At 50.2% G+C, this 25,261-nt stretch overlaps 1 protein-coding gene across 1 annotated transcript; it reads right to left on the bottom strand.

Annotated features, from left to right (window-relative positions):
- Positions 1 to 9,775: 9,775 nt before the first annotated feature.
- Positions 9,776 to 11,067, bottom strand: CLDN3 (claudin 3). Its single transcript, XM_045993900.1, has one exon. It carries the CDS (start codon positions 10,833 to 10,835, stop codon positions 10,179 to 10,181), a length of 657 nt encoding a protein of 218 aa, XP_045849856.1. The 5' UTR covers positions 10,836 to 11,067; the 3' UTR covers positions 9,776 to 10,178.
- Positions 11,068 to 25,261: the final 14,194 nt, after the last annotated feature.

Here is a 25,261-nt window from a genome sequence, read left to right as displayed (position 1 = left end):
TGTCTTTGGAACAAGATTTTGTGCTTTGGAAGTAAATCTCACACCTCATACCAGTGCATCTGTTAATATTTCCGTATGTTTCTCTAAAGGCTAAGGGCTCTTTGGTTTGTTGGTTTTTTTAAACATAAAACCACCATATCATTTACACACTTGAAGAAGTCATAGTCCCTTAAGATTATCAGTGATCTACTCATTGTTCCAATGTCGGACTGTCCGAACTGTCTCATTTTTTTTTTAAAGATTTTATTTATTTATTTGACAGACAGAGATCACAAGTAGGCAGAGAGGCAGGCAGACAGGCAGGGAAGCAGGCTCCCTGCTGAGCAGAGAGCCCAATGCGGGACTCAATCCCAGGACCCTGGGATCATGACCTGAGCCAAAGGCAGATGCTTAACCCACTGAGCCACCCACGTGCCCCTGGAACTGTCTCATATATGCTATAAGCTCTGAGTCTGAATCAGGAACCTATGCATGGCCACAACCGTGATTGGTTGATATCTCTTTTAAGTCTCTTTTGATCTACAGATTCCCCTACATCTCAATTTCTTTCCTTGAAAACGAAATGCATTTTTTTTTTTTTTTTGGTCACTGAAGAACCCAGTTGCTGTGTAGCTGACCATATTTTGTGTTGCTGGGCTCCTCCTTCCTTTGCATATCTGCAAACTGGTAGTAGATCTAGAAAATGGATCAGATTCAGATTTTATTGGTTCGTTGAGTTTTCTGCAAGACTCCTACACAAGAGACGTTGTACTTGATCTTTTTTTTTTTAAACGGCAGCCTGTTTGTACTGGTTAGGACATCTCAGGCTGGAACCCCAAGTCACACGGGCTTAAGCAGTAAGATCTAAGGAGGGTGAGGACCCAGGATGCTGACAGTGACTACCGGGTGGAAAACGTTTCCAGGGCTCCACGTTCCACCTCTCCAGACTGATGTCCTCGCTGTTGGCCTCATGGCTTCTTCGGCTCATTCTCTTCGGGGTTCAAGTTGGTGATAGAATTCCAGACGCTACCACCCGTCCAAGGAAAGCCAGGGTGCTGTCTTAGAAAATGTGGAAGCCTTTTCCTGCTGCCCACCCCCACCCCCATCTTCCCCCCGTCTCACTGGCCACAGCTATCACATGCGTACTGTAAACCAGTCACCACGGAGCGAAAGAGATCAGCCACCATGACTGGCTTCGTCTAATTGGGAATTATCCCCAGAACGGCAGGTACCCGAGGATGAGTAAAACGAGTCTTGCACACCCTTGCACGCTCTGTATTGCAGGACAAAGTTGTCTGCAAGTGGAATTGCTGGGTGTCGGAGGGTCTTTATAACGGACTTTTATTTGATAGATTTTATAGAAATGGCCAGATTGCCCTTTAACACGGTTGTATCAATATATGCTTCCCCAGCCAGGGGGAGGGGAAACGAGAGGCAGGGCATACGGCCTAGGCTCTAGCCGGCCATACTGCCTGGGTTCAAACCCCAGATCCTCTGTGCGAACTTTGGGCAAACAGTATAACACTTGTATGCCTTGGTTTTCCTATCTATAAATTGGGGATGATGACGAAAATACACTTGCACTTAAAAATTATGAAGAGGGAGGGGCGCCTGGGTGGCTCAGTGGGTTAAGCCTCTGCCTTCGGCTCAGGTCATGATCTCAGGGTCCTGGGATCAAGTCCCGCATTGGGCTCTCTGCTCAGCAGGGAGACTGCTTCCCCCTCACTCTCTGCCTACTTGTGATCTCTCTGTCAAATAAATAAATAAAATCTTTAAAAAAAATTGTGAAGAGGGAGATGCTGAGCTGTTTGTTTCTCCCAGCTCCTGGTTTGTTAGTTGCTGGATACCTCCATATCCTTTATGGAATCCCGTAACTCCGTGCATGCCTCTCTCTACATAGTCCCCCCAGTAAAACCTCTACCTGGTTGCAGCAGGTGTCAGAATTTCTTTCCTTTTTAAGGCTGAATCACATTCCATTGCATGGGTGGACCTCATTTTGCTCTCCATGTACCCATAGATGGACATTTGCATTGTTTCCACTCCTGGGCTATTGTGAACAGGCTATGAACATGGGCAAATATGTCTTTGAGATCCTGCTTCCAATTCTTGCAGGTATAAACCCAGAAGTGGAATGTTTTGATCACAAGGCAGTTTTAATTTTAATCTTTTAATTAAAAAGTTTTAATTTATCTTATTATTTCTTTAATTTTTAATTTTTTGAAGTGACACCGTATTGTTTTCCATTTTACGTTCCCATGAACAAGTGCACGAGGGTTCTAATTTCTCCACATCTTCAACACCAGTTTTTTTTTCTTCCATCCTTTTTATTTTTCTAGAGTAGCCATCTCTCTCTCTCTCTCTCTGTCTTTTTTTAAAAAAAGTTTTATTTACTTATTTTTTTATTTTTTATTTTTTTAATTTTTTTATTATTATTATTTTTTTATATTTTATTTATTTGACAGAGAGAAATCACAACTAGGAGAGAGGCAGGCAGAGAGAGAGGAGGAAGCAGGCTCCCTGCGGAGCAGAGAGCCCGATGCGGGGCTCGATCCCAGGACCCTGGGATCATGACTGAGCCGAAGGCAGAGGCTTTAACCCACTGAGCCACTCAGGCGTCCCACTTATTTTTTTATTTTTTAAAAGATTTTTATTTATTTATTTGACAGACAGAGATCACAAGTAGGCAGAGAGACAGGCAGAGAGAGAGAGGAAGGGAAGCAGGCTCCCTGCTGAGCAGAGAGCCCGATGCAGGGCTTGATCCCAGGACCCTGGGATCATGACCTGAGCTGAAGGCAGAGGCCCAACCCACTGAGTCACCCAGGTGCCCCAATATTTTATTTATTTATTTGACAGACAGAGATCACAAGTAGACGGAGAAGCAGGCAGAAAGAGAGGAGGAAGCAGGCCCCCCACTAAGCAGAGAGCCCCAAGCGGGGCTCAATCCTAGGACACTGGGATCATGACCTGAGCCAAAGACAGAGGCTTTAACCCACTGAGCCACCCAGGCGCCCCTCTTTCTTTTTTTTTTTTAAGAGGAGCCCAACAGGACTTGATCTCATGACCCTGAGATCAAGACCTGAGCTGAGATCTAGAGTCAGATGCTTAATTTGAGCCACTCAGGCAACCCTATAGTGGCCATCTTAATGAAGGTGAAATATTATCTCATTGTGGTCTTGATTTGCTTTCCCTAATGACCAGTGATGTTGAGCATCTTTTCATATGTGCTTACTGGCCATTCATATATCGTCTTTGGAGCAACATCTATCCAAATCCTTTGCCTGTTTTTGCATTGACTCTTTTTGTAGGTGTTGAGTTTAGGAGTTCTCTATATATGTTGGATATTAATCCCTTCGCAGCTGTATGATTTGCTGCTCCCATTGTCTCCCATTCTGTGGGTTGTCTTCCCACTCTGTCCATAGTATCCTTTGATGCACGAAGTTTTAAATTTTCCATCGGGTCCAGTTCATCTATTTTTTTCTTTTGTTACCTGTGCCTTTGGTGTCATAGCCAAGATATTGGTGCCAAGTCCAATATTGTGAAACTTTTGTTATATGTTTTCTTCTAAGAGTTTTATAGGCTTAGCACTTAAAAAAAAAGATTTTATTTATTTGAGAGAGAGAGAGAGAGAAACAGCGAGAGAATGACCAAGAACAAGGGGAGGGGCGCCTGGGTGGTTCAGTGGGTCAAAGCCTCTGCCTTCGGCTCAGGTCATGACCCCAGGGTCCTGGAATTGAGCCCCGGATTGGGCTCTCTGCCCAGCGGAAAGCCTGCTTCTCCCTCTCCTTCTGCCTGCCTCTCTGCCTACTTGTGATCTCTCTCTCTCAAATAAATAAATAAAATCTTAAAAAAAACTCTCATAAAAAAAAAAGAAAGAGCAAGGGGAGTAGCAGAGGGAGAGGGAGAAGCACACTCCCCGCTGAGCAGGGAACCTGATGTGGGACTCAATCCCAGGACACTGAGATCATGACCTGAGTCAAAGGCAGATGCTTAACTGACTGAACCACACAGGTACCCCTCTTTTTTTGTTGCTGTTTAAGATTTTATTTATTTATTTGAGAGAGAGAGAGAGAGAAGGTGGAGGGGCAGAGGGAGGGGGAGAGAGAATCCTAAGCAGACTTGGAGCTGAGTACAGAGCCCAATGCGGGATTGGACCTCATGACCCTGAGATCATGACCTGAGTCAAAACCAAGAGTCAGATGCCTAACCGACTGTACCACGCAGGTGCCTCAGAAAAGCTTAGCTCTTAGGTCTTTGGTCTATTTTGTGTTCATTTTTGTATACGGCATTATACAAAGGTTTAGCTTCATCTTCTGCTTGTGGATATCCACTTGTCCTAGCACCATTTGTGGAAGAGACTAGACTAGACGATTCTTTCTCCATTAAGTGTTCTTGGCACCCTTGTGGAGATCATTTGACCACATACGTGACTGTTCATTTCTGGGTTCTCTCATTCTGTTTCATTGGTCTCTCTGTCAGTACCGTACTGCTTGGATGACTCTAGCCTTGGGATAAGGTTTGAAATCTACCAGTGTGGGTCCTTCAACTTTGTTCTTTTGGCACCCTGGATGTGAACCTTGTCTCTCACTCACGGAGCATCAGCTCCGTGCTGGCATTAAGCTAAGCCTGGAGCATGCGAAGGTGAACGGGGTGCTTAGGGCCCCTCCCCAGCAGAGCCGATGGTTCAGGGACAGGAGAAAGACAAGTTCAGAGGTCGTTCCGGGAGATAGCATGTGAGTTAGCGTGGTCTTTGTGAGTTTCCACTACGGAGTGTTGTGGCTGGCACTCAGAGTACAGAAGGTGCTGGAATGGCTCATCTTCAGATCCCTGCACACAGACCCCTGATTCAGCGGTGGCTTTCTGAGCAAGTGACCATGTGCGATGATGCTGTATCGTTGGTTTTTATGAGCCTCTGCCCCTCATGCTAGATGATGCAGAAGAGATTCATTCTAAAATGAAGTCAGGAAAACACGTGGCTTGAATCAGGCTCAGGGAGATCATATTATTCTGTTCCAAAGTGTCTTCAAGTAGAAATGGTCAATGAACTGAGAAATTGTTGAGAAGACAATGTAATTTCCTTCTTCTTCTTCTTCTTTCTTCTTTTTTTTTTTTTAGGTGTCCTTTGTTGAGAGTGTAGTTCAGAAACATTTGTTCACACTGGTGTGTATGTGTGTGTGTGTGTTTTAAGTAGGCTCCACGCTGGGTGTGGAGCCCAACCCAGGGCTTGAACTCAATGACCCTGAGATCAAGACCTGAGCTGAGATCAAGGATCTGATGCTTAATTGACTGAGCCACCCAGGCCCCCTTAGTCATTTTTTTCTTATTATGCTTCTGTTATGGCCAGCTGACGAGAAATGCTGTGGGATGGTTGGAAAGGGAGAAGGGATTCTGGCAGAGACCGACAAAGGCCATGATGGGGTCCTGGATGGATGGCACTCTGCAGGGACGGGCTGGCGGTCAGGGAAGCTTCCCTCAGCCAAGACACGAAATGACCTCTAAGCTTGCCAGGAGGGGTGAGGCAAGGGTGGGGAAATTTCCAAGAACAGAGAAGAGCTTGTGGTGAGGCCCAGGGCCCAGAGAGGGCAGGGTTCATGCAGAATTGAAGGATGTCCGTACGAGTCGGACCTTGGGGGTTGGGGTGGGGAAGAGAGGAGACAATATGGCGGCGGCCATGACTCTGGCCCTGGAGAGGCTCTCAACGCATGCCATGGGGTCTGAGTGGGATTCTAAGAGGCATATTGGGGTGGGGGGTAAGGGACTGGAAGGATTTTCCGATGTGGTCAGATTCAGGACTTCGTCACATGAGAAGTCCCTTGGCTATGCCGAGGTGAGTGGCCTGGAATGGGGCATAGCCAGGTGGGGAGGTGTGGAGCATACGAAGGGAGCGGGGAGGCAGGAGACCCTCTTGAGGCTGTTCCTGAACGATGGTGGTGGCCTGGTTGGAGTCACGGCAGCAAATGGGGAAGAAGACAGGTGGATACATCTAGAACATGACCAGGTTGGCAGGATGTGGCAAGGCCAGTGGCCTAGCCCCATCACCTTATGAGCCTTGGTGGCCTCATCGTGCAATGCGTGCCTTGCAGGGGGCGAGGAGGGGATCAGTGACAATATGGCTTCCTGTACAACTGAGAGCGAGATGCGGCGGGTGACTTGTCCAAGGTCGCTCAGCCCGCACCCCAGCAGGACTCTTGCTCTCTTCACCCGCTCTGCGGGGCCTTCTTGTCTTGGCACAGATGACCTTTATTGGAGCCCTGCTAGGGGAGGGAGAAGGAAGGGACTGTCTGTTCCTGCAGGCCTGCCGCAGACCTTGACGGAACCACAATAAATGCTGTGTTTGTTTGATAAAGCACTTGGCTTTTGGTCTCGGCAGGAGGAAGGGCTGGGACAGGTGTGGCAGGAGCAGGGCAGCCCCGCGGCACAACGGTGGGAGGTGGAGTGGGACAGAGCCGCAGGGCCTGGCAGGGGGTGTCCAGGGCTCTGGGTTTTGGAGAAACCCAGAACTTTCTCATGACCCAGACACTGCTCTCAAGTTCCCAGACCCCGGCCTGGCTTTGTAGACCAAAGCATAAACAGTACCAGCTCCCGCTCATAGAGGTCCTGTCGTGTGCCTCGCCTTGGGCTAGGTGGGCAGGCAGGCCTTCTTTCCACGAACGGGTGCTGGCCTGCGTTGGGTGCTGCGGACAGATAGAAGGTCAGGACAGTTTCCCCGACCTTGGGGGATGACCTCCTGTTGGAGAGGTCTGACAAGAAGCCACACAACACGGTGCCGTGACGGGGTAAGACTAGGCCGCCCGGGAACCCGGAGGATGGCTCCGCTGGTCCTCCACATGGCCTGACGCTAGTATCATACCCATTTTGTGGATGAGAAAGCTGAGGCCCAGAGGCGTGACCTGCCCTGCTCAGCCGGCCCCATTTTGTTCTCCCTAATTTTCTGCAGCAGGGGGTGACAAGGATAAACATGGGGGCCCTCGTGGGTCCTCTGGTTCAACCCCTTGTGGAAATGGTGGAGAAAGGGAGACCCAGACGGGGAAGGCATGTGCTCAAAGGCACCCAGGAAAAGGAAGGGATCTAGAAACCACCGACTCCCAGTCTCTCCTCCAGCCTGTGGTTTTCCTGGATCCCTCCCGTGAGCCTCCCCGCGGCTTGCGGTCTGTACCCTGCTAGTGCCGACACCCCCTTTAGACCCTAAACTCCAAGAAGCATAAGAAGAGTTTGAGTTGGGGGGACACCCCCCCTGAAGCCAGGCCAGGGGGTGTGTGTGCGTGTGTGTGTGTGTGTGTGTGTGTGTGTGTGTGTGTGTGTGTCCTGGGGGTTGGCTGCGGTGGGCAGGCTGGCTGCCAGGGCCCCAGGCTGCAGCTCCGTCCTAGTGTGGCCGGGAGGCATTGTGCTCAGGGGGCCTTCTGGAAGCTCTTGGTAAATGAATAACCTTGCTTCCACGTGCAGGGCTCCCTGGGACAAAGAACCCACTCTACGCCCCTCAGTTCCCACTTGTCATCCCCTCGCACACCCGAGGCCCGAGACTGTGGAGGTTTAAGGCAGATGTAACCCCTTTCACCCTTCTGACAAACCCCCCCCAATTCCATCCCAGACAGGCCCCGAGAAACTTCTCTCGGTTCCCTCCCTCTCCCCTCCTCTTGCTGAACCTCCTCCTTCTCTGGCCCTTCCCCCACTGAGCTCCATGAGTCCTGCTTTTCTGAACCCACACCCCTTCTCTCCAGCTCTCCTTAGGATGCGTCTCCATCACTCATCCCCTCCCCTTCATACTCACTGTCACTCTCCCCCTTTCCTCCCCCCTGCCTCCGCACTCCAGGCTAGAAGACTGGTTCCCCAAAGACTAATCAGGACCCCAACCCCAACCCATCATGCTTTCTCGGAATCCTACAGAGAATGACCAAAAGCCGTAATCTCCTTCCTCTTCCTTGGGTCATAAAGGGCGACAGCGGGTCGGTTTTCTTTAACTAGGGAATTTGGGGGCAGCCGAGCGGAGCATTCTACTGAAAAGTCTCCCGGCCACTGGGACCTTCTGCTTTAGCTTTGTTGCAGGCAAAGCAGTTTGAGATACAATATCTATTTGGAAATAATCCCAAGTCTCCCCAAGCCCAAATGCCTGTCCCTTGACCCTCGCTCCTTGTCAACTTGCTAACTTGGCCGAAACTCGCATTATAAGCAAAGCCCTTGGACTCATGGTCTACGTACTCTGATTTTACTTCTCATCTCTCGCTCGCCTTTCTGCCCGCCCCATCTGCCCCCACCCCTCTTGCCAAGGCCACCAGGGACCACCTTGATGCTTTGAATCCCCGGCTTTCTCCTTAGGCCATATCAAGCCTGACCACTTCCGCAACCTCGGACAGGCTTGTCAACGCCCGTCTCTTGACCCTTTTTTCTCTTTGGTTTCTAGACTGACCTCATCTACTCTCCTGGTTTCGGGTGCCACCCGTGTGCTAACAAGAGCCACGTTTACCGCTCCCGAGTCCCAGGTCTCTATACATGTCCTGCCACTTCCTGGACGTCTCTGCCTGGAGGTGTCCCGGGCTTGCCAAACTCCGTGCACCCCAAACTGAACCCATCGTCTTGCCCCAGTAACTTGGTCTCCCATTTTGGTAAATGGCACCACCAATCCAATCAGTGACCTAAGGCCGAAAATTGGGGTTAACCTAATTTTTCCCTCTCTCCCTCACTCCACATATCCAAATGCTTCTCAAGTGCTATTCTTCTTCCTTCCTCCCAGCCCCCATCAGGCCTTGCTCCAGGCCCCGCTGCCCCTGACTTCTTTCTGCCTGCACCATCTCAACAGGGATGGCTACGGAGCCTCTTGGATGGTTTCCCAACCTTCATTTTCCTCCTTGAATCCTGCTTCCCCAGGGCACTGTGGGAGATATATATATAAAATTTTTTTGTGGGGGGGACAATATTTAAGAGCATAAATCTGACCAGGTGTGTCTTTCCTTGACTCCCAGAAACACCAGAATAAGGTCCAGAGTTTGTAATTCCTCATAGGAGACTCCCTGACTTGGCCTCCTCTGGGCCCCTGGGCCTCATCCCCTTCTCTCTTGCACCAAGCTATCTGTCCAGCTGTGGGGGATCTCTCTTTTCCTGGTCAGTGGCACAGGCCCCATTTCCTATCTGTGCCCCATTTCCTACCGTCTGAAACTCCTGCGCCTTCTCCCAGACACAGGTGCTTCCAAGCCTGGTTAAACTCAAGCCCTAAGAGGGTCCGGAGTCCCCTCTCTCTCTCAGTGGAGGGTCCTGGGAAGAAAACGAGGCCCCTCTCATCTCGCCTCCCGGTGAGAAGATTCTGCCCGGCTTTACTTTTGAGGCGGTGTTTTACAAAAACAATAGGTCTTTTTGTTCTCCTCTTCCCAGTATGAAACCATCGCACTGAACGTCTCTCTCACGCACAGGAAGACTCCGTGGGCAGCCAGCCGGGGAGGACGAGGAGTACAGACCCAGATAGCACAGGCTAGCGAGGGAGGCCCCGACACCCTTCTCCGGCCTCCCCCACGCCTCTGTCCACTGAGCAGGCCATGACGGCTCATACCCGCCTCTGGAGATGGGGCCTTCAACGTCCGGATCCCCAGGGAGGAGGCCAAATGGCCCCCTAGGGCGCGCCCAGCCCAGTTTCCAACCCGCTTTCTCGGTTACCCAACGTCTGCCCTCTCTGAGCTTCACTCCTGGGTGCCCCGTGAGCAGAATCCAGCCAAGGCCAACCCTGGCGGGGAGTGGAATGGGTGGGGGGTGGGGGGCGATCCGCTGGGAGGCCGACGCCCTTCGGCTCTCAGGACAAGGAAGCGCCCGCAAATGCAAAACGAAAGGCTTTTATTGAAAAATACCCACTGGCCCTTTTCAAGACAGCCTGTCCCCACCCAACGGGGGCTTCGGGGCTGCGGCCCGACGGGGCTGGGGCTCGACGGGCCTGGCCCCCGCAGCCCCGCGCTCCGGAGGAACAAGGTTTCACTGTCCGTGCGGGCTGGTCCCCCGCGCGCGCCGTGGTCCCGCTCCCCGACCCGGGGGCCCGGGGTGGGGGGAGGATCGGGGGAGAGGTGTGCGGCGGGGGAAGGGGCGGCCGGGTGGGGGGTCCCTCGCAGTCCAGTGGGAGAGCTCCCGGCACGAGGGGTGGGCTGGTCTCCGACCGGAGGCTGCGCGCCGGGCTGGTGGGCGCTCCCGCTCGAGGGGGGGTGCTGGGGTCTCCCCGCGGCCGCGCCTCAGACGTAGTCCTTGCGGTCGTAGGCGGTGCTGGTGCCGGGGCCGGCGGAGCGCGGCGCCGAGTAGAGGATCTTGGTGGGCGCGTACTTCTTGTCGCTGGGCGGGCAGGAGCAGCAGAGCAGCGCGCCCCCCAGCAGCTGCAGCGCGGCGGCCGCCCAGCCCACGTACAGCCCCGCGCCCATCTCACGCTTCTGCGCGTCGGGCACCAGCGGGTTGTAGAAGTCCCGGATGATGGTGTTGGCCGACCAGGACACCGGCACCAGCGTGAGCACGGCGGCCAGCAGGAAGAGCACGCCCGCCACGATGGTGATCTTGGCCTTGGCCGTGTCGTCCTGCACGCAGTTGGTGCACTGGGCGCCCACCAGCGCCACGAGCAGCCCGAAGGCGGCCAGCAGGATGGACACGACGATGAGGGCGCGGGCCGCCTGCAGGTCCTGGGGCAGCGCCAGCAGCGAGTCGTACACCTTGCACTGCATCTGGCCGGTGCTCTGCACCACGCAGTTCATCCACAGGCCCTCCCAGGTGATCTGCGCCGTGATGATGCTGCTGCCGATGAAGGCCGTCACCCGCCACATGGGCAGCGCGCAGCACACGATGGTGCTCAGCCAGCCCATCACGGCCAGCGCGGTGCCCGCGATCTCCAGGCCCATGGACATGGCTGCCGCGCGCCGAAGCCGGCTCTGCCGGGCGGCTCAGGGTGCGGGACGACGAGGGGCCGTGGCCGCTGGGCCTGGGCGGGAGCTGCTGCGTGCCGACGGACGGAGGCCTCAGCGGACGGACGCACGGACGGGCGCACGGACGGACGCACGGACGGCGCGCGCTAACGGCTCCGCTCTGCCCGCTCGCGCCTCTGCAGCGCCGGCACCTGCCTGTGGCTTTGTGGGCGGGCGGCGGCGACTGGGCTGGCCCTGGGCTGGGGCCGGTGAGTCTTAGATCCGTGCCCAGAGCTCTGGCGGGGGTGGGAGGGGCGGAGCCGCCGTTCCCCCGGCCTGGGGACAGTGACGTGGCCCCACTTCCCACCTTCGCCGAGCGCCCGGGGAGGACGGACTTGGCTGGGAGTGGCGCACAGCTCGGGGTGGGGGCTGCCAAGTGAGGGCGGGGCCTGCCACCCCGCCCCTCGCTTCTCGCCCCTGACGGTTCCCGAGTTAATTGTCTGGGGCCGGCAGGGCTTGCGGTACAAATCGCGATCTGCGCGACACTGCCCGACTTCCCCACACTTTCGGCGCCATTGGCACAGGCGGCGTGGGGAAGGGGTCTCTGCCAGCTGGCCGGGGTCCCTGGGGCCTGGGAGCGCCCAGTGTGGGCGTGGCCGGGGCTGTTTTCCGGAGAGGAAGGCTGCCCCCGGAGCTGCGCACCTGCTCCTCGGTCCCTCCCGCCCTGGCTGGCGCGCAGTCCCGGTTTGATCCAGGCCCTGGAGGTCTGCGCTCAGAAGCCAGGAACCCGCCTTTCCGCACCAAAGGTACCGAGAAGATGCCCCAAAGCAGCGCTGGACTCAAATTCACTTCCCGCCCCACTGCAGCCCCCTTAGCTCTTAGTCCTGTAGTGGTCCCGGATATCTTTAGCAGAGCCGCTCTCCCTTCCCGCAAGTCCCTCCTCCTCGTCGATTCCTCCTTCACCGCCTCGTCCTCCCTCCCGGGGAGCTGTGACCCATCTTAATGAAATGGTGGTGAAAGGTTTGATCTAGGCAAAAGTGGAAAGTCAGAGATCTTACTTGTACTGTCCTTGCTCCCATGAACCTTAAAAGGAAAACTGCCAGTTATTTTACCATTAAAAATGGGTTTCTTTGGGAAAAGCAGAGGATTACAACCCAGGACGAGCAAGCTGCCCCAAAACGGTAGGCAAGTCCAACAAGCAAAGGAGAGGAACATTATTTTATGGGGAAGAAGAAGGAAGTTGGGAGGGCTTGTTCTGGACAAAAGTCCATTTGACGCGAAGCAAGAGTTCAGGGTAATGACGGTTTCCCTTTCTCATTGCCTGAGTGGCAGAGGTGGTCAGTTTCTTCTAGAAGATGCCACATGTGGATCTTTCCGTTTGGGGCCCCATAACTGATGACTCTGTCCTGCTGAGGTTCTTCTGCTGGGGTCTGCAACTGACCATTCTTCCCTGTAATCCACACGGAGTGGTGGACGGCCCCACCTGCCTCCTGTTCCAGCATTCCAGGTCCATTTCAGGGAGGGTTCCCTTCATTAATTTTCACGTTTCCTTCTTTGAGATCAAAATCTTTCCTTGAAAGCATCTCTGACCAAGAGTTAGGTATTTGGTATAGACTGGTTTTGTCCCTCAGTGGCTGGGAGGACCCACACTGGAAGGAAGTGCATAGCAATTGGAAACCATTTCGGACCACATTTGAGTAACAAGGAGAGTAAGGAGGGAGAACTCTCGGGTACTTCCCGTCTGAGGTCTGTGTCTTCTCCAGGTTATGGGCATTGGAGGTCCTCTTAAAGGGTCGAGCTAGCATCACCTAACTGGGGACATTGTTTTTATGAAATACTGATAGGCAAGTACAGAATCAAAAGAAACATGACAATTTCAAACTGTATGCTGATTCTAAACCAGGATGCTGGGTCTGCAGGTAGCCAGCTGAAAATGTTTCTTGGCTCTTAATTCCAGTTTAGGGAAGAAAAGTTTCTCCCTATGAAGGCAAGCCGGGGCTCATGGATGGCTCCCGGAAGTCCCTGCTTAGAGTAGCCGCAAGAGCAGAATAGTAAATATTGCATAAGCACATGGAAAGAACCAATCCAGTGCACTGGGAAGAAACAGTGTAAGTATCAACATGAAGCAAAAGTGTAACTCTTGGCAGAGCAGCAACATTTCAGAGACTTATTATCTCAGGGCTCCCTGCAGGTTCAGTCAGAGAGAATGCAGCTCTCGATCTCAGGGTCGTGAGTTCGAGACCCATGTTGGGTGCAGAGATTACTTTAAAATATTTTTTTAAAAATGTATTTAAGTTCAATTAACTAACATATAGTATATTATTAGTTTCAGAGGTAGAGTTCAGTGATTAAAATAAAATCTTAGGGGCGCCTGGGTGGCTCAGTGGGTTAAGCCGCTGCCTTCAGCTCAGGTCCTGATCTCAGGGTCCTGGGATCGAGTCCCACATCTGGCTCTCTGCTCAGCAGAGAGCCTGCTTCCCTTCCTCTCTCTCTGCCTGCCTCTCTTGTGATTTCTCTCTGTCAAATAAATAAATAAAATCTTAAAAAAAAAAAAAAAGAGGAGCACCTGGGTGCCTCAGTCGGTTAAGCCTCTAATTTTTTTTTTAAGATTTTATTTATGTATTTGACAGAGATCACAAGTAGTCAGAGAGGCAGGCAGAGAGTGAGAGAGAAGGAAGCAGGCTCCCTGCTGAGCAGAGAGCCCAATGCAGGGCTCGATCCCAGGACGATCCCAGGACCGTGAGATCATGACCTGAGCCAAAGGTAGAGGCTTAACCCACTGAGCCACCCAGGCACCCTAAGTCTCTACTTCTTGACTGGCTCAGATGGTATTCTCAGGGTCATGAGATTAAGCCCTGAGAGGGGCTCCCTGCTCAACAGGGAGTCTGCTGGAGATTCACTCTCTCCCTCTCTCTGCCCTTTCCCCCCAAAATAAATAAATAAGTCTTTAAAAAATAAAAACTAGAGAAATTAGAAAAATGAATAATAAATATTGTTATCTCAAAAGAACTGTGTTGAAAACAAATGTTACTGAATAATACAACCTAAAGTTGTAAATTCAGAGACCATGGATTTGGATAAGAATCCATCATCGGTTCATAACTCGTTTTTATTTTAAATTTTTAAAGTTTATTATTTTTATTTTAAAAAGTTTATCTTTTAGATTCTTAAAATTTTTTTGGTCAGTTAATAGTTCAGATAAAAGAAGGATTTTTATGAATTCTGAACCATCTAAGCCTTCAGAAAAAAGCAAGTGAAAAATTACTTTATTCCGGGATCATGATAAAGCTGTCCCTGAAATGCCAGAATCAAGAGAAGAGGTTCCCCCCTTTTGCAAAGGCTTGAGAAATGCAGAGAAAGGGTATTTTCATTCTGTGAAAAAGAGAAAAAGGCATACAGGCCTAGTCTGGACATCCTGGAAAAGTTGTCTTGTCAGATGCCCTCCGTTTCAGTTCTAGGAAATCTTCGATTCTAGGAAATCCTGATAGGAAATCCTATCAGGATTTGGTGCCTTTTCTTCCTTCCTTCCTCCCTCCCTCCCTCCCTCCTTCTATCTCTCTCTCTATTTCTTTCTATCTTTTTTTTCTCTCTCTCTCTCTCTTTCTTTTCAGATTTTATCCATTTATTTGTGAGAGAGAGAGTTGAAAAGAGCAAGCAGGGGGAAGGAGAGGGACAAGCAGACTCAATGCTGGTCTTGGAGCCCAGTCTCACAACCCTGAGATCATGACCTGAGCCAAAATCAAGAATCAGACACTAAACCGACTGAGCCCCCCAGGAACCCAGGGGTCTGGCACTTTCTTTATTTTATTTTTTTAAGATTTTATTTGTTTACTTGGCAGAGAGAGAGAGAGAGAGATCACAAGTAGGCAGAGAGGCAGACAGAGAGAGAGGGGGAAGCAGTCTCCCTGCTGAGCAGAGAGCCCCACGCGAGGCTTGATCCCAGGACCCTGAGATCATGACCTGAGCCGAAGGCAGAGGCTTAACCCACCGAGCCACCCAGGCGCCCCTGTTGGGTGTCTTTTGTCAATTTTTCCAAAGTTACCATTTGAGAGAATATCCCTTTGGACCATAATGGGTTTGGCTATTGGTCTTTTTGAGAATGGCATTTTTGATGGGAAGATCATCAAGTTGGGTTACTTTGATCCTTCAAAAGTTCAGTCTGGAGGGCCTAGGAACCTTAATAAGAGTCAGAGAAGCTGGCAAAAGTATGACATTTAATACATTTTGGACATAGGAACCATCTTGAATATTATTTCCATTGGCAATAAGGACACCTTGTTGTTTCCATAATTTTCCAAAGTCATGACTTACCCGGAAGGCACACCAATGATCAGAATAAATATTGGTGGTTTTACCCTTGGCCTACAACTCAGCCTGTGGGACTGAAGTAGCCAGAGGTAAAGGGGCTAGCAAGCTCAGTGACTTCAAGGGGGCTGGGATAGTAGATGGCGTTTACCATCATCATCCTTTAACTAAGAGCCATCAGTAAACTAGAGTGCCTGGGTGACTCAGTTGGTTAAGCGTCTGCCTTTGGCTCAGGTCATGATCACAGAGTCTTGGGATCGAGTCTGGGATCCAGCTCCCCAACTGGCAGGGATCTGCTTCTCCCGCTCCCTTTGCCTCTCAGCTCATGTTATTTCTCCCTCCCTCTCTCTCTGAAATAAAGAAAATTAAAAAAAAAAAAAAAAAAAAAAAGAGGACCATCAGTAAACCATGAAAAATCTGCTTTGGTTACATAAATTGCCATTGGGTGTCCAAAGTTCATCTGTCAGCCTTAAGCAGGGGTTCCATCTTGGTACGTACGTACGTAGCCCTTATTCCAATGTCAGATGCCCTACGTGTCTGCCCTAAACTTGAGCCAGCTGCGGCTTTCCGTTGGAGACTTTATGTCCCTTCAAAGCCAAAGTTTTAACAGATGGGTGTTGTATTCCTGTGAAGAGGTTTGAGGAGGGGAGCAGAGAAGCCACCCATCGGCATATTTTAATGAAGTAGAACCTGCAGAAAACTTGCTTTTTAAATTTTTTTTTTTTGCTTTTTAAAATTTTTAATTGATTTTTGTTTCCTTAAGTAATCTCTAAGACCAACATGGGGCTCAAACTCATGACCTCAGGATCAAGAGCCACATACCGTACTGACTGAGCCAGCCAGGCACCCCCGCAGACAACTCTCCATCATCCAAATCAGCTTTTTTCTTTAAAGATTTTAATGTATTTATTTGACAGACAGAGATCACAAGTAGGCAGAGAGGCAGATGGTGGGGGGCGGGGAGCAGGCTCCCCGCTGAGCAGAGAGCCCGATGCGGGGCTTGATCCCAGGACCCTGAGATCATGACCTGAGCCAAAGGCAGAGGCTTAACCCACTGAGCCACTCAGGCGCCCCTCCAAATCAGCTTTTAAGGTGAGATGCTCTGTGAAGTCCTGGGGCATTACTGTCCAGGTGTATTTCCATTCTTTCAAGCGAAGGCAACAAGTTCATGGCTATCCTTATCAGCTGGAATATTAAAAAGGACCTCATAGGTGAATTGCGGTGAAACATTGGCTTTCATTGGGAATGGATGTTGGTTGTGGCCCACTGGGGTCAGGAACACCGGGGGGGGGGGGGGGAGGGTCGGGGGAGGGATGACAATGTTATTTATGGCTCAAAGGTCCTGGGCGGATCTCTATCCTGGGCTGTTGGGTTTTCCCACAGGTAAAATGGGGGTGTTAACAGTGACTCATACAAGGAATAATGAGTACCTAATAGTCGTCGTCTATTATGGACTTGACGCCTTGAAGGTCCTCTTTACGTAGACGGTAGACGGTGTTGATTCATTATGGGAAGAGGTTTTGAGGGATCTCTTTGAATCTTGACGGTGGGTGGACAGTGTTTCTGCCAATGTCAGCTGAGGATTTTGCCCATAAAGTAAATGGGAGCTGATCTGATAGGAAAGAATGATCCATGTCCCAGATTCAATCACATTGCCTTCAGAGACAGCGCACAGAAAACACGCCAAAACGATCATTAATGTCTCATGTTTGGCATTTCAGCTTTAATTAATTAATTAATTAATTTTAAAGATTTTATCCATTTATTTGAGAGAGAGAGAGGACATGAGCGGGGAGAAGGTCAGAGTCCCCGCGGAGCTGGGAGCCGGATGCGGGACCCGATCCTAGGACTCCAGGATCATGACCTGAGCCGAAGGCAGTCGCCCAACCAACCGAGCCACCCAGGTGCCCTCAGCTTTGTTTTATTTTCCTGCAACTTCTGGAATTACTTTTCCCTTTTAGGAGGAAGAAATTCTGGCGTGATACTTTCCTAAGAAATCTTGGCCCAGTAAATGAATACGGGCAGAGGAAGTAGGGAGAAAAGGGGGCATAGCTCTTACTGGATAAGAGGGAATAGGTTCAGAGGCAGGAAACTGTTGATGTTTATTAGAAACCCCTATTATCTGAAGCTCTATTATTTTAATACTTTGAGACAGGGGTTGCTTGAGAGCAGAGAAGTTGAACCCTGAGAGTATAAGTCGGTGTCAATAAAGACAGAGACAGACTCGTATTTCTCCAAGCTGATTAAGAGTGAGGGTTGGGGGGTGCCTGGGTGGGTCAGTGGGTTAAGCCTCTGCCTTCAGCTCAGGTCATGATCCCAGGGTCCTGGGATCAAGTCCCGCGTTGGGCTCTCTGCTCCGCAGGGAGCCTGCTTCCTCCTCTCTCTGTGCCTGCCTCTTTTGCCTACTTGTGATCTCCATCTGTCAAATAAATAAATAAAATCTTAAAAAAAAAAAAGGGTGAGGGTTGGGAAGAGCCCCTTGTAGTTTCTGGAAGGCCAGACCCTGGGAACTGGGAGGACATTGGAAAGACCCACCAGAGGCGTGGAAGCAACTGGAGTGCTTAAATTAGTAACAATGTTAAAAAAAATGTTTTTTTAATGCCCTGGATCTTTGCAATAATAATAGAAACTAGAAGGTTTTGGGGGGCCTTCATTTGCCTGAGTTGGAAACTGAGAATTTTACTGGCCTTTCTTTAGGGGACTCACCTTGGACGTGAGCAAGCCAGTCTAAATCTGGAGTGGTTGGTTTTCCACGCTACTTTGGTCCTTTTAACTGAAAGAGAAAGATCCCGGTTCAGCCTGTTAATAAACATAGACTTAAGTTCCCTGGATGGAGTTAACATCTAAAGGGAGAGCAGAATATTCTTTTTTTTTTTTTTTTAAGCCCAACATGGGGCTTAACCATAGGACCCTGAGATCAAGACATGAGCTGAAATCAAGAGTCAGATGCTTTACCGACTGAGCCCCCCAGGTGTCCGCAGAATATCCTTAAAGGACAATTTGGAGCGGACTGTAATCGTTAGGAGCGGGGCCATCAGATCTCTGTGCTCAGGCCCAACTCTTGTTTCAATCAGCGGGCGACAACTGTCATTGCTCGGTGGGAATTTCCAGACAATATTCTAGCATCTTGCCAAAAGTTAGGGGCTCCTTCCTCGAAATCCCCTTCAGGATGCTACTTTCCTGTTCATTTTATCCAGTGCTCGGCCTGGTCCTCAGCAGCAGGCACGTGGGCTGATGGAGACAAATCTCAGAAACCAGGTTGTTAGGTGTGAATAAATGTCAGATCAGTCAGCAAGGGGCCGGCGCCCTCCATCACATTAGGAAACTCATGTTGCTTGACTCATCATCCAGCTCTAGTCCAGGGAAGGTAGCAAACTTGAGGTTCGTTTGTTTATTTATTTATCTAAGATGGATTTTTATTTATTTGAGGGAGGGGCAGAGGGATAGGGAGAGAAAGAATCCCAAGCAGGTTCCACGCCCAGCACGGAGCCTAATGCAGGGCTCGATCTCACGACTCTGAGGTCATGACCTGAGCTGAAATCAAGACTCGGACTCTGGACCGACTGAGCCACCCAGGGGCCCCATACTCGATTTTTTTAATTTATTTTTCATTCGTTCTCTTCTCCCGTATGTCATCTCCCCCAAAGGGCAAGGATTTCTGCCAGTTTTATTTGCCCCAAGGGAGCTTTGTAATCTAGTAGGAACCAAGGGCACCTCCAAGGGAGGGGAGAGCCCTCACAGAGCTGGACCTAAGAGGTTTTCTGGTTTGCCCACATCTTTCAAACCACACGCGTGCAGCCTGTGTCCTCTTCCCTAAGCGCCCAGGCCCCGGGATGATAGCAAAGTAAGGGAAACAGGGCCAGAGGCCCACGAAAACTACGGTCCTGCTTCTTGCAGGGGCAAAGGTCTTGGGCTGGGCCTGTTGGGGCTGGGCTGGGCAGGGCTGGGAGTGCCCGGCCAGAGGGCCCAGCTGGTGCGGGGTGGGGGCTGCCCTTCAGAAGCTTCGGGTAGCCCGGGTCCATTTCAGTGGACTGCTGGCTGCTGTATTTTCCTGGTTTGTGGGGGTGGCTTTGGGCGAGAAGAGAAATAGAGCCCCCAGGCAGCTAGGCTGGGTTTAGGGGCGTCAAGGTCAGATGCTTTCGGCCAGAGCCTGCGTCCCTGGCTGGTGGTGCCGGGGTGGAGAGGCTGTGAGCTCGGTCCCTTGCCAGCTACGGGGCTGAGGACAGTCCTGTCACTTCTCTTACCTGAGCTTCCTCTTCTGTCCAGCAAAGAAAACAGTGTCTGTAGGACCCACCGCCCAGGGCTGGGATGAGAATGGACACAACGTGAGAGTAAACCAGGGAAAAAAACACACAAAAAAACCCAGGCAGGACACGCCAAGGTGCAGAGACTGTGTGGAGAGAGCGTGGGGTGTAGTTGGAGAGAGCGTGGGGTGTAGTTGGCCAGACCAGAAAGGGAGCCCAGCGGCCCCTCCCCCGCCGCGTGACCTTGAGCAAGTGCTTTTCCTCCCAGAGCCTCAAGTTCCTCAACTGTGAGGAGGGGCTTGTTCTGAGCTGCTTGGGTTAGGGCAGGTGGGCAAGGAGGGGGGCCAGGCTCCAGAGGCTGAGGGATGGGGGCCTGCTGGGCAGGGCTGAGAGGAGGTAGCTGGACAGGAAGCTTCATGCCCAGGGGCCAAACTTCAGGGACTCTGCAAGTAAGACTTTGGCTCCGGGCAAGCAGCTCCAGTTAGCTCTGTGCTTAATATCTACCACGGTTCTTACAACCCAATAATAAAAAGACAAATTACCCAATTTAAAAAATGGCCAAAGGGGGCGCCTGGGTGGCTCAGTGGGTTAAAACCTCTGCCTTTGGCTCAGGTCCTGATCTCAGGGTCCTGGGATCGAGCCCCGCATCGTGCTCTCTGTTCAGCAGGGAGCCTGCTCCCCCCCCCCACCTGCTTCTCTGCCTACTTCTGATCTCTGTCTGTCAAAAAAATAAATAAAATCTTTAAAAATAAATAAAATCTTTTTTAAAAAAGATCTTTTTAAAAGATTTTTTTAAAAAGATTTTATTTATTTATTTGAGAGAGAGGGTAAGAGAGAGAAATCATGAAAGGGGGGAAGGTCAGAAGGAGAAGCAGCCTCCCCGCTGAGCAGAGAGCCCCATGCGGGACTCAATCCCAGGACCCTGGGATCCTGACCTAAGCCAAAGGCAGATGCTTAACCGACTGAGCTACCCAGGCATCCCCTAAAAAAAAAAAAACCAAACCAACAACAACCATAAAGAGATACCACTTCATACCCACAGGGGTGCCTGGAATCGTAAAGATGGACACGGACGGACGGTCCCAAGGAGCTAGAGAAACAGGAACCCCATACTCTGTTTGGGACGTCACATGTCATGGCTGCTTGTGAAAACCAGTCTGGCAGTTCCTCAAAAGGTCAGGCCACTATTTGCCCCAGCTTTTCCGCTGCTGGGTATCTACTCAAGGGAAGTAATAAATAGGTTCACGCAAAAGCTTGCCCACGAATGTCCTGTTCGTAGCAGCATTATTCATAATAGCCCCAAAGTGGAGACGTTCCGAGTGTCACCCGATGAATGATTAACCAGATGGGGTATATCTATCAATGGAATATTATTTGGCCGTAAAAAGGAATAAGGCACCCACACCTGGATAGCCTTTGACGACATTACAGTAAGTTAAAGATGCCGGTCACAAAGCCTGACACGTTGGGTGATTCCATTAAAAAAAAAAAAAAAATATATATATATATATATATATCCAGGGGCACCTGGGTGGCTCAGGGGGATGGGCATCTGCCTTCCGCTCGGGTCATGGTCCTGGGGTCGTGGGATCGAGCCCCGCATCGGGCTCCCTGCTCAGTGGGGAGCCTGTTTCTCCCTCTACCTGCTGCTCCCCCTACTTGTGCTCTGTCTCTCAAATAAATAAATAAAATCTTTAAAAACTTTATTTAAAAATTTTTTTTAAAGATTTAAAGATTTATTTATTTATTTATTTGACAGAGAGAGATCACAAGTAGACAGAGAAGCAGGCAGAGAGAGAGAGTGGGAAGCAGGCTCCCGGCTGAGCAGAGAGCCCGATGCGGGACTCGATCCCAGGACCCTGAGATCATGACCTGAGCCGAAGGCAGCGGCTTAACCCACCGAGCCCTAAATGTCCAGAGGAGGAAAATCTATAGAGACAGAACAGATGGGCCGTGGTCAGAGGGCTGGGGTGGGAGTGTTGGGAGGAAATGAGGAGTGGCTACTAATGGGTACAGGGATTCTTTTTGGGGTGCTGAAAATGTCTTTCAGGTGACATCTGCATAGAACTCTGGGCATATACTCACTAACCACTTAATAGTGCGATTTAAATAGTGAGCTGTAGGGCAGAGTTGTGCTCAGGGTCTGCAGTACGTCTGTGTGTGTGTGTGTGTGTGTGTGTGTGTGTGTGTGTGTGTGTGTTTCCAAGGAGCAAAGCACTAGGAAAAGAAGAAGGGAGAGAAGAGTGCCTGTGACTCCATGAGCCTGTTCCTTATCTCCTGCCCAATGTCCCACCCCGGGAAGTAGGCATCAGGGGCCTGGGGCCAGCTTCCCCCGATGGTGGCCCCTGGGGCACTCTCCTGTTTCTTCCAGTCCTAGCACGCTCTGGCCGTTCCTCTGCCAGCCTCAGTAGGCAGTCTCCGCTGGGGCAACCTTCTTGCAGCCTCCAGCATGAGAACCCGGGAGAGCTGTGTGCAAGGGGGTGGGGGGGGGTGGGGGTGGGGGGGGGGTGGTGGCGCCAAAGAAGGGAAGAGCCTGAGGCTTGAGAACCTTGGGGGTCCAGATGCCCTTGCTGGGAATAAATCAGGGACAAGGAGAAGGGCAAAAAGGGTACACAGGGGACCCATCTGTGCCTACTGTGAAGGCTGAGTCCTTATGGGAGGTGTCATCATTCGGCTGCAGCGTCTGGGTGTCCGTCTGGTGGAGGGCGTGTGTGAGTGTGGGTGTTGGGGGGTGGGTGCAGTGTGCAGTATTTGTGTATGATGTGTGCGGATGTGTGCGGATGAGAAATAAACAGTCATGATTATGCGTATCGCTACACGTGTGTTTTAAATGTGGTTATCAGTTTCATTTGATCACAGCACTTATCTGTGTTCCCAGCGCTTGGTCAAGGGTTGCAAAGTGCAGCCCTGGGGCAGAATTCAGCCTGCAGAGTCTCATTCGACCAGCACAAAGTTTTTCCAACACTTCGAAGTGGGACATGCACACTCTGGTTGCTGATGGTACCTCGTGTCTTTCTTTCTTTGTGTAACTGGTCTTTTTATTTGGGGATCTTTGTAGATTCACACACAGTTGTAAAAAATAATGCAGAGTTGCTCACATGTGGTTGTAAAAAGCGACACGGAGATCTCCATACTCTCTACCAGGTTTCCCCCAGCGATGGCATCTTATAAAATTATAGTACAAGATCGCAACCAGGATATTGACATTGGTAGGACACAGAGCATTTCCAAACCGCAGGGGTCCCTCATCGGTGATTGATTGATTGATTTTTCAATTTGTGGAGAAGGTGATCATGAGGCTTTTTTTAAAAAATGACTTTATTTATTTATTTGACAGGGAGAGATCAGAAGTAGGCAGAGAGGCAGGCAGAGAGAGAGGTGGGGGAAACAGACTCCCCGCTGAGCAGAGAGCAGGATGTGGGGCTTGATCCCAGGACCCTGGGATCATGACCTGAGCTGAAGGCAGAGGCTTTAACCCACTGAGCCACCCAGGCGCCCCCACTGTGAGGCTCTTAATACCTTTTTTTTTTTTTTAAAGATTTTATTTATTTATGACAGAGACAGATCAGGAGAGAGGGAATATAAGCACAGGGGAGCCGGAGGGGGAGAAGCAGGCTCCCTACCGAGCAGGGAGCCCCATATGGAGCTGGATCCCAGGACGTTGGGATCATGATCGGAGCCGAAGTCAGACACTCAAAGACTGAGCCACCCAGGTGCCCCATTCTCATCTGCTCTCTAATAGCCACGCCCCATCCTGGCCCCTGGCAATCACTCATCTGTTGTCATTTCAAGAATATTATATATAGGGGTGCCTGGCTGGCTCAGTTGGCAGAGCTTAGGACTCTTGATCTGGGGGCGTGAGTTCAAAGCCCATGCTGGGCAAAGAGATTATGCAAATGAGTAAAACTTAAGAAAAAGAATGTTATGTAAATGGAATCACACAGTATGAACAGTAACTTTTGGTGTTGGTTTTGGTCACCCAGAGTGATTCTTGTTCATGCAGCTTGTCATGTGTCTCGATGGCTTGTCCCTTGTTATTGCTGAGTGATATTGCCCGGTAGGGATGTGAACTACTTCTGTAACTAACCATCTCCTGCTTGAAGGATGTCTGGATTGTTTCCAGTGTGGGGGTATTAGAAACAAAGCAGCTGAAAACCACCTAGGTACAGGTGTTTGTGTGAACACGTCTTCATTTCTATGGGGTAAATGCGTATGGATGCGATTTCGGGGTTGTATGGTAGTTGTACTTTTAAAGAAACAGCCAAACTGCTGTCCTGAGTGGCTGTACCATTTGTCATTTCCGTCAGCAGTGTGTGAGCTGTCCAGTTTCTTTGCGTCCTCAGCAACATTTCGTACTGTCCCCAGATTTTACTGAAGTCATGCTAAGAGGTGCGTCATGGCATTTTGGTTTTAATTTGCCTTTCCTTAATGACTCCGCGATGTTGGACATCTTTGCATCTGCTTATTTGCCATCTGTTGTTTTTCCTTTATTGAAATGTCTGTTCGTAGCTTTTGCTCATGTTATAATTGGATTGCTTACTTTTTTTCTTTCTTTCTTTTTTTTTTTTTTTAGCTCTTGTGTTTTGAGCGTTCTTTATATATCTTACATAGTCATCCTTTGTTGAATGCGCGATTTGCAACTGCTAACCTTAAAAAAGGAAGCTGGCAGTTCCTTATTTTTTTTTAAAAATATTTTATTTATTTATTTGATAGACAGAGATCACAAGTAGGCAGAGAGGCAGACAGGGAAAGAGGGGGAAGCAGGCTCCCCGCTGCACAGAGAGCCGATGTGGGGCTCGATCCCAGGACCCGGGGATTATGACCTGAGCCCAAGGCAGAGGCTTTAACCCACTGAGCCACCCAGGCGCCCCAACCTTACTCTTTTTTAAAGTAGGTTCCTTGCTCAATGTGGGGCTCGAACTCATCGCTTGCTTACCGACTGAGTCAGCCAGGCACCCCCAAACTGCCAGTTATTTAAAATGGTTTTACTTGGGAATAAGGGAGAATCTATGAAAAACAAACTATGGCAAAAACCACAGGCAAGTCCAGGTAGGAACGCTCTTTTCGAGAAGATGCACAAGTTGAGAAGTTTGTTAAAACAAGTCCCTTGGGAGAAGCTGGGGGCACAGAGTCTAGCAGCTTCTCATTGGCTGAGGGGTGACAGTCTCTCATTGGCTGGGCTGTTGCTGGGGTATAGGAAAGGCTTTCCTCCTCCTTCTGGGTTAGTGAGGGAGAACCAGTTTGCAAATAGTTTCTTCCCGTTGGGTTTGCAATTGAGCATGAGTGTTAGGAAATAAGACGACTCCCCCTACTGGTAGCCTCCGGAGTCCGTTTTAGTGAGGTTTCCTTTTATTAATTTTAACCCAGCCGTTGCTTCCGCGCTAGCTGGTCCTTTTGTCCTCTTAACGAAGAGCAAATATTTCTTTATATTTATCTTGTATCCCCAGACCTTGTTAAACTCGCTTATTCTAGGAATGCTTTTGTAGATTTCTTCGGATTTTCTACATGCGCAGTCACGTCATGAGCTAATAGAGCTAGATACATTCTTTCCTTTCTGATCTGTACGCCTTGCATTTCTCGTTTTTGCCTTACTGCTTTGGCTTCAACTTTGGTCACTAGCTGATTAAGGTAGTGAGAGCAGCCATTCTTGCTTTGTTCTTGGTCTTGGGGTGGAAGCATCCAAGTACAATGTTAGCTGTAGGTTTTTTGGTTTTTTGCTTTTTTTTTTTTTTTAAGGTACTTTTAATCAAGCTGAGGAAGTTCCCTTCTATTACTATTTTTCAGAGAGTTGTTGTTTTTAAATCATGAATGAGTGTTGAGTTTTGTCAAATGCTTTTTCTGCATCAGTTGAAATGATTATGTGAGTTTTCTTCTTTAGCT

The sequence above is a fragment of the Meles meles genome, chromosome 21, assembly GCF_922984935.1.
Source record: "Meles meles chromosome 21, mMelMel3.1 paternal haplotype, whole genome shotgun sequence".
NCBI classification, from domain to species: Eukaryota; Metazoa; Chordata; class Mammalia; order Carnivora; family Mustelidae; genus Meles; species Meles meles.
This window is presented reverse-complemented; position numbering and strand designations above follow the sequence as displayed.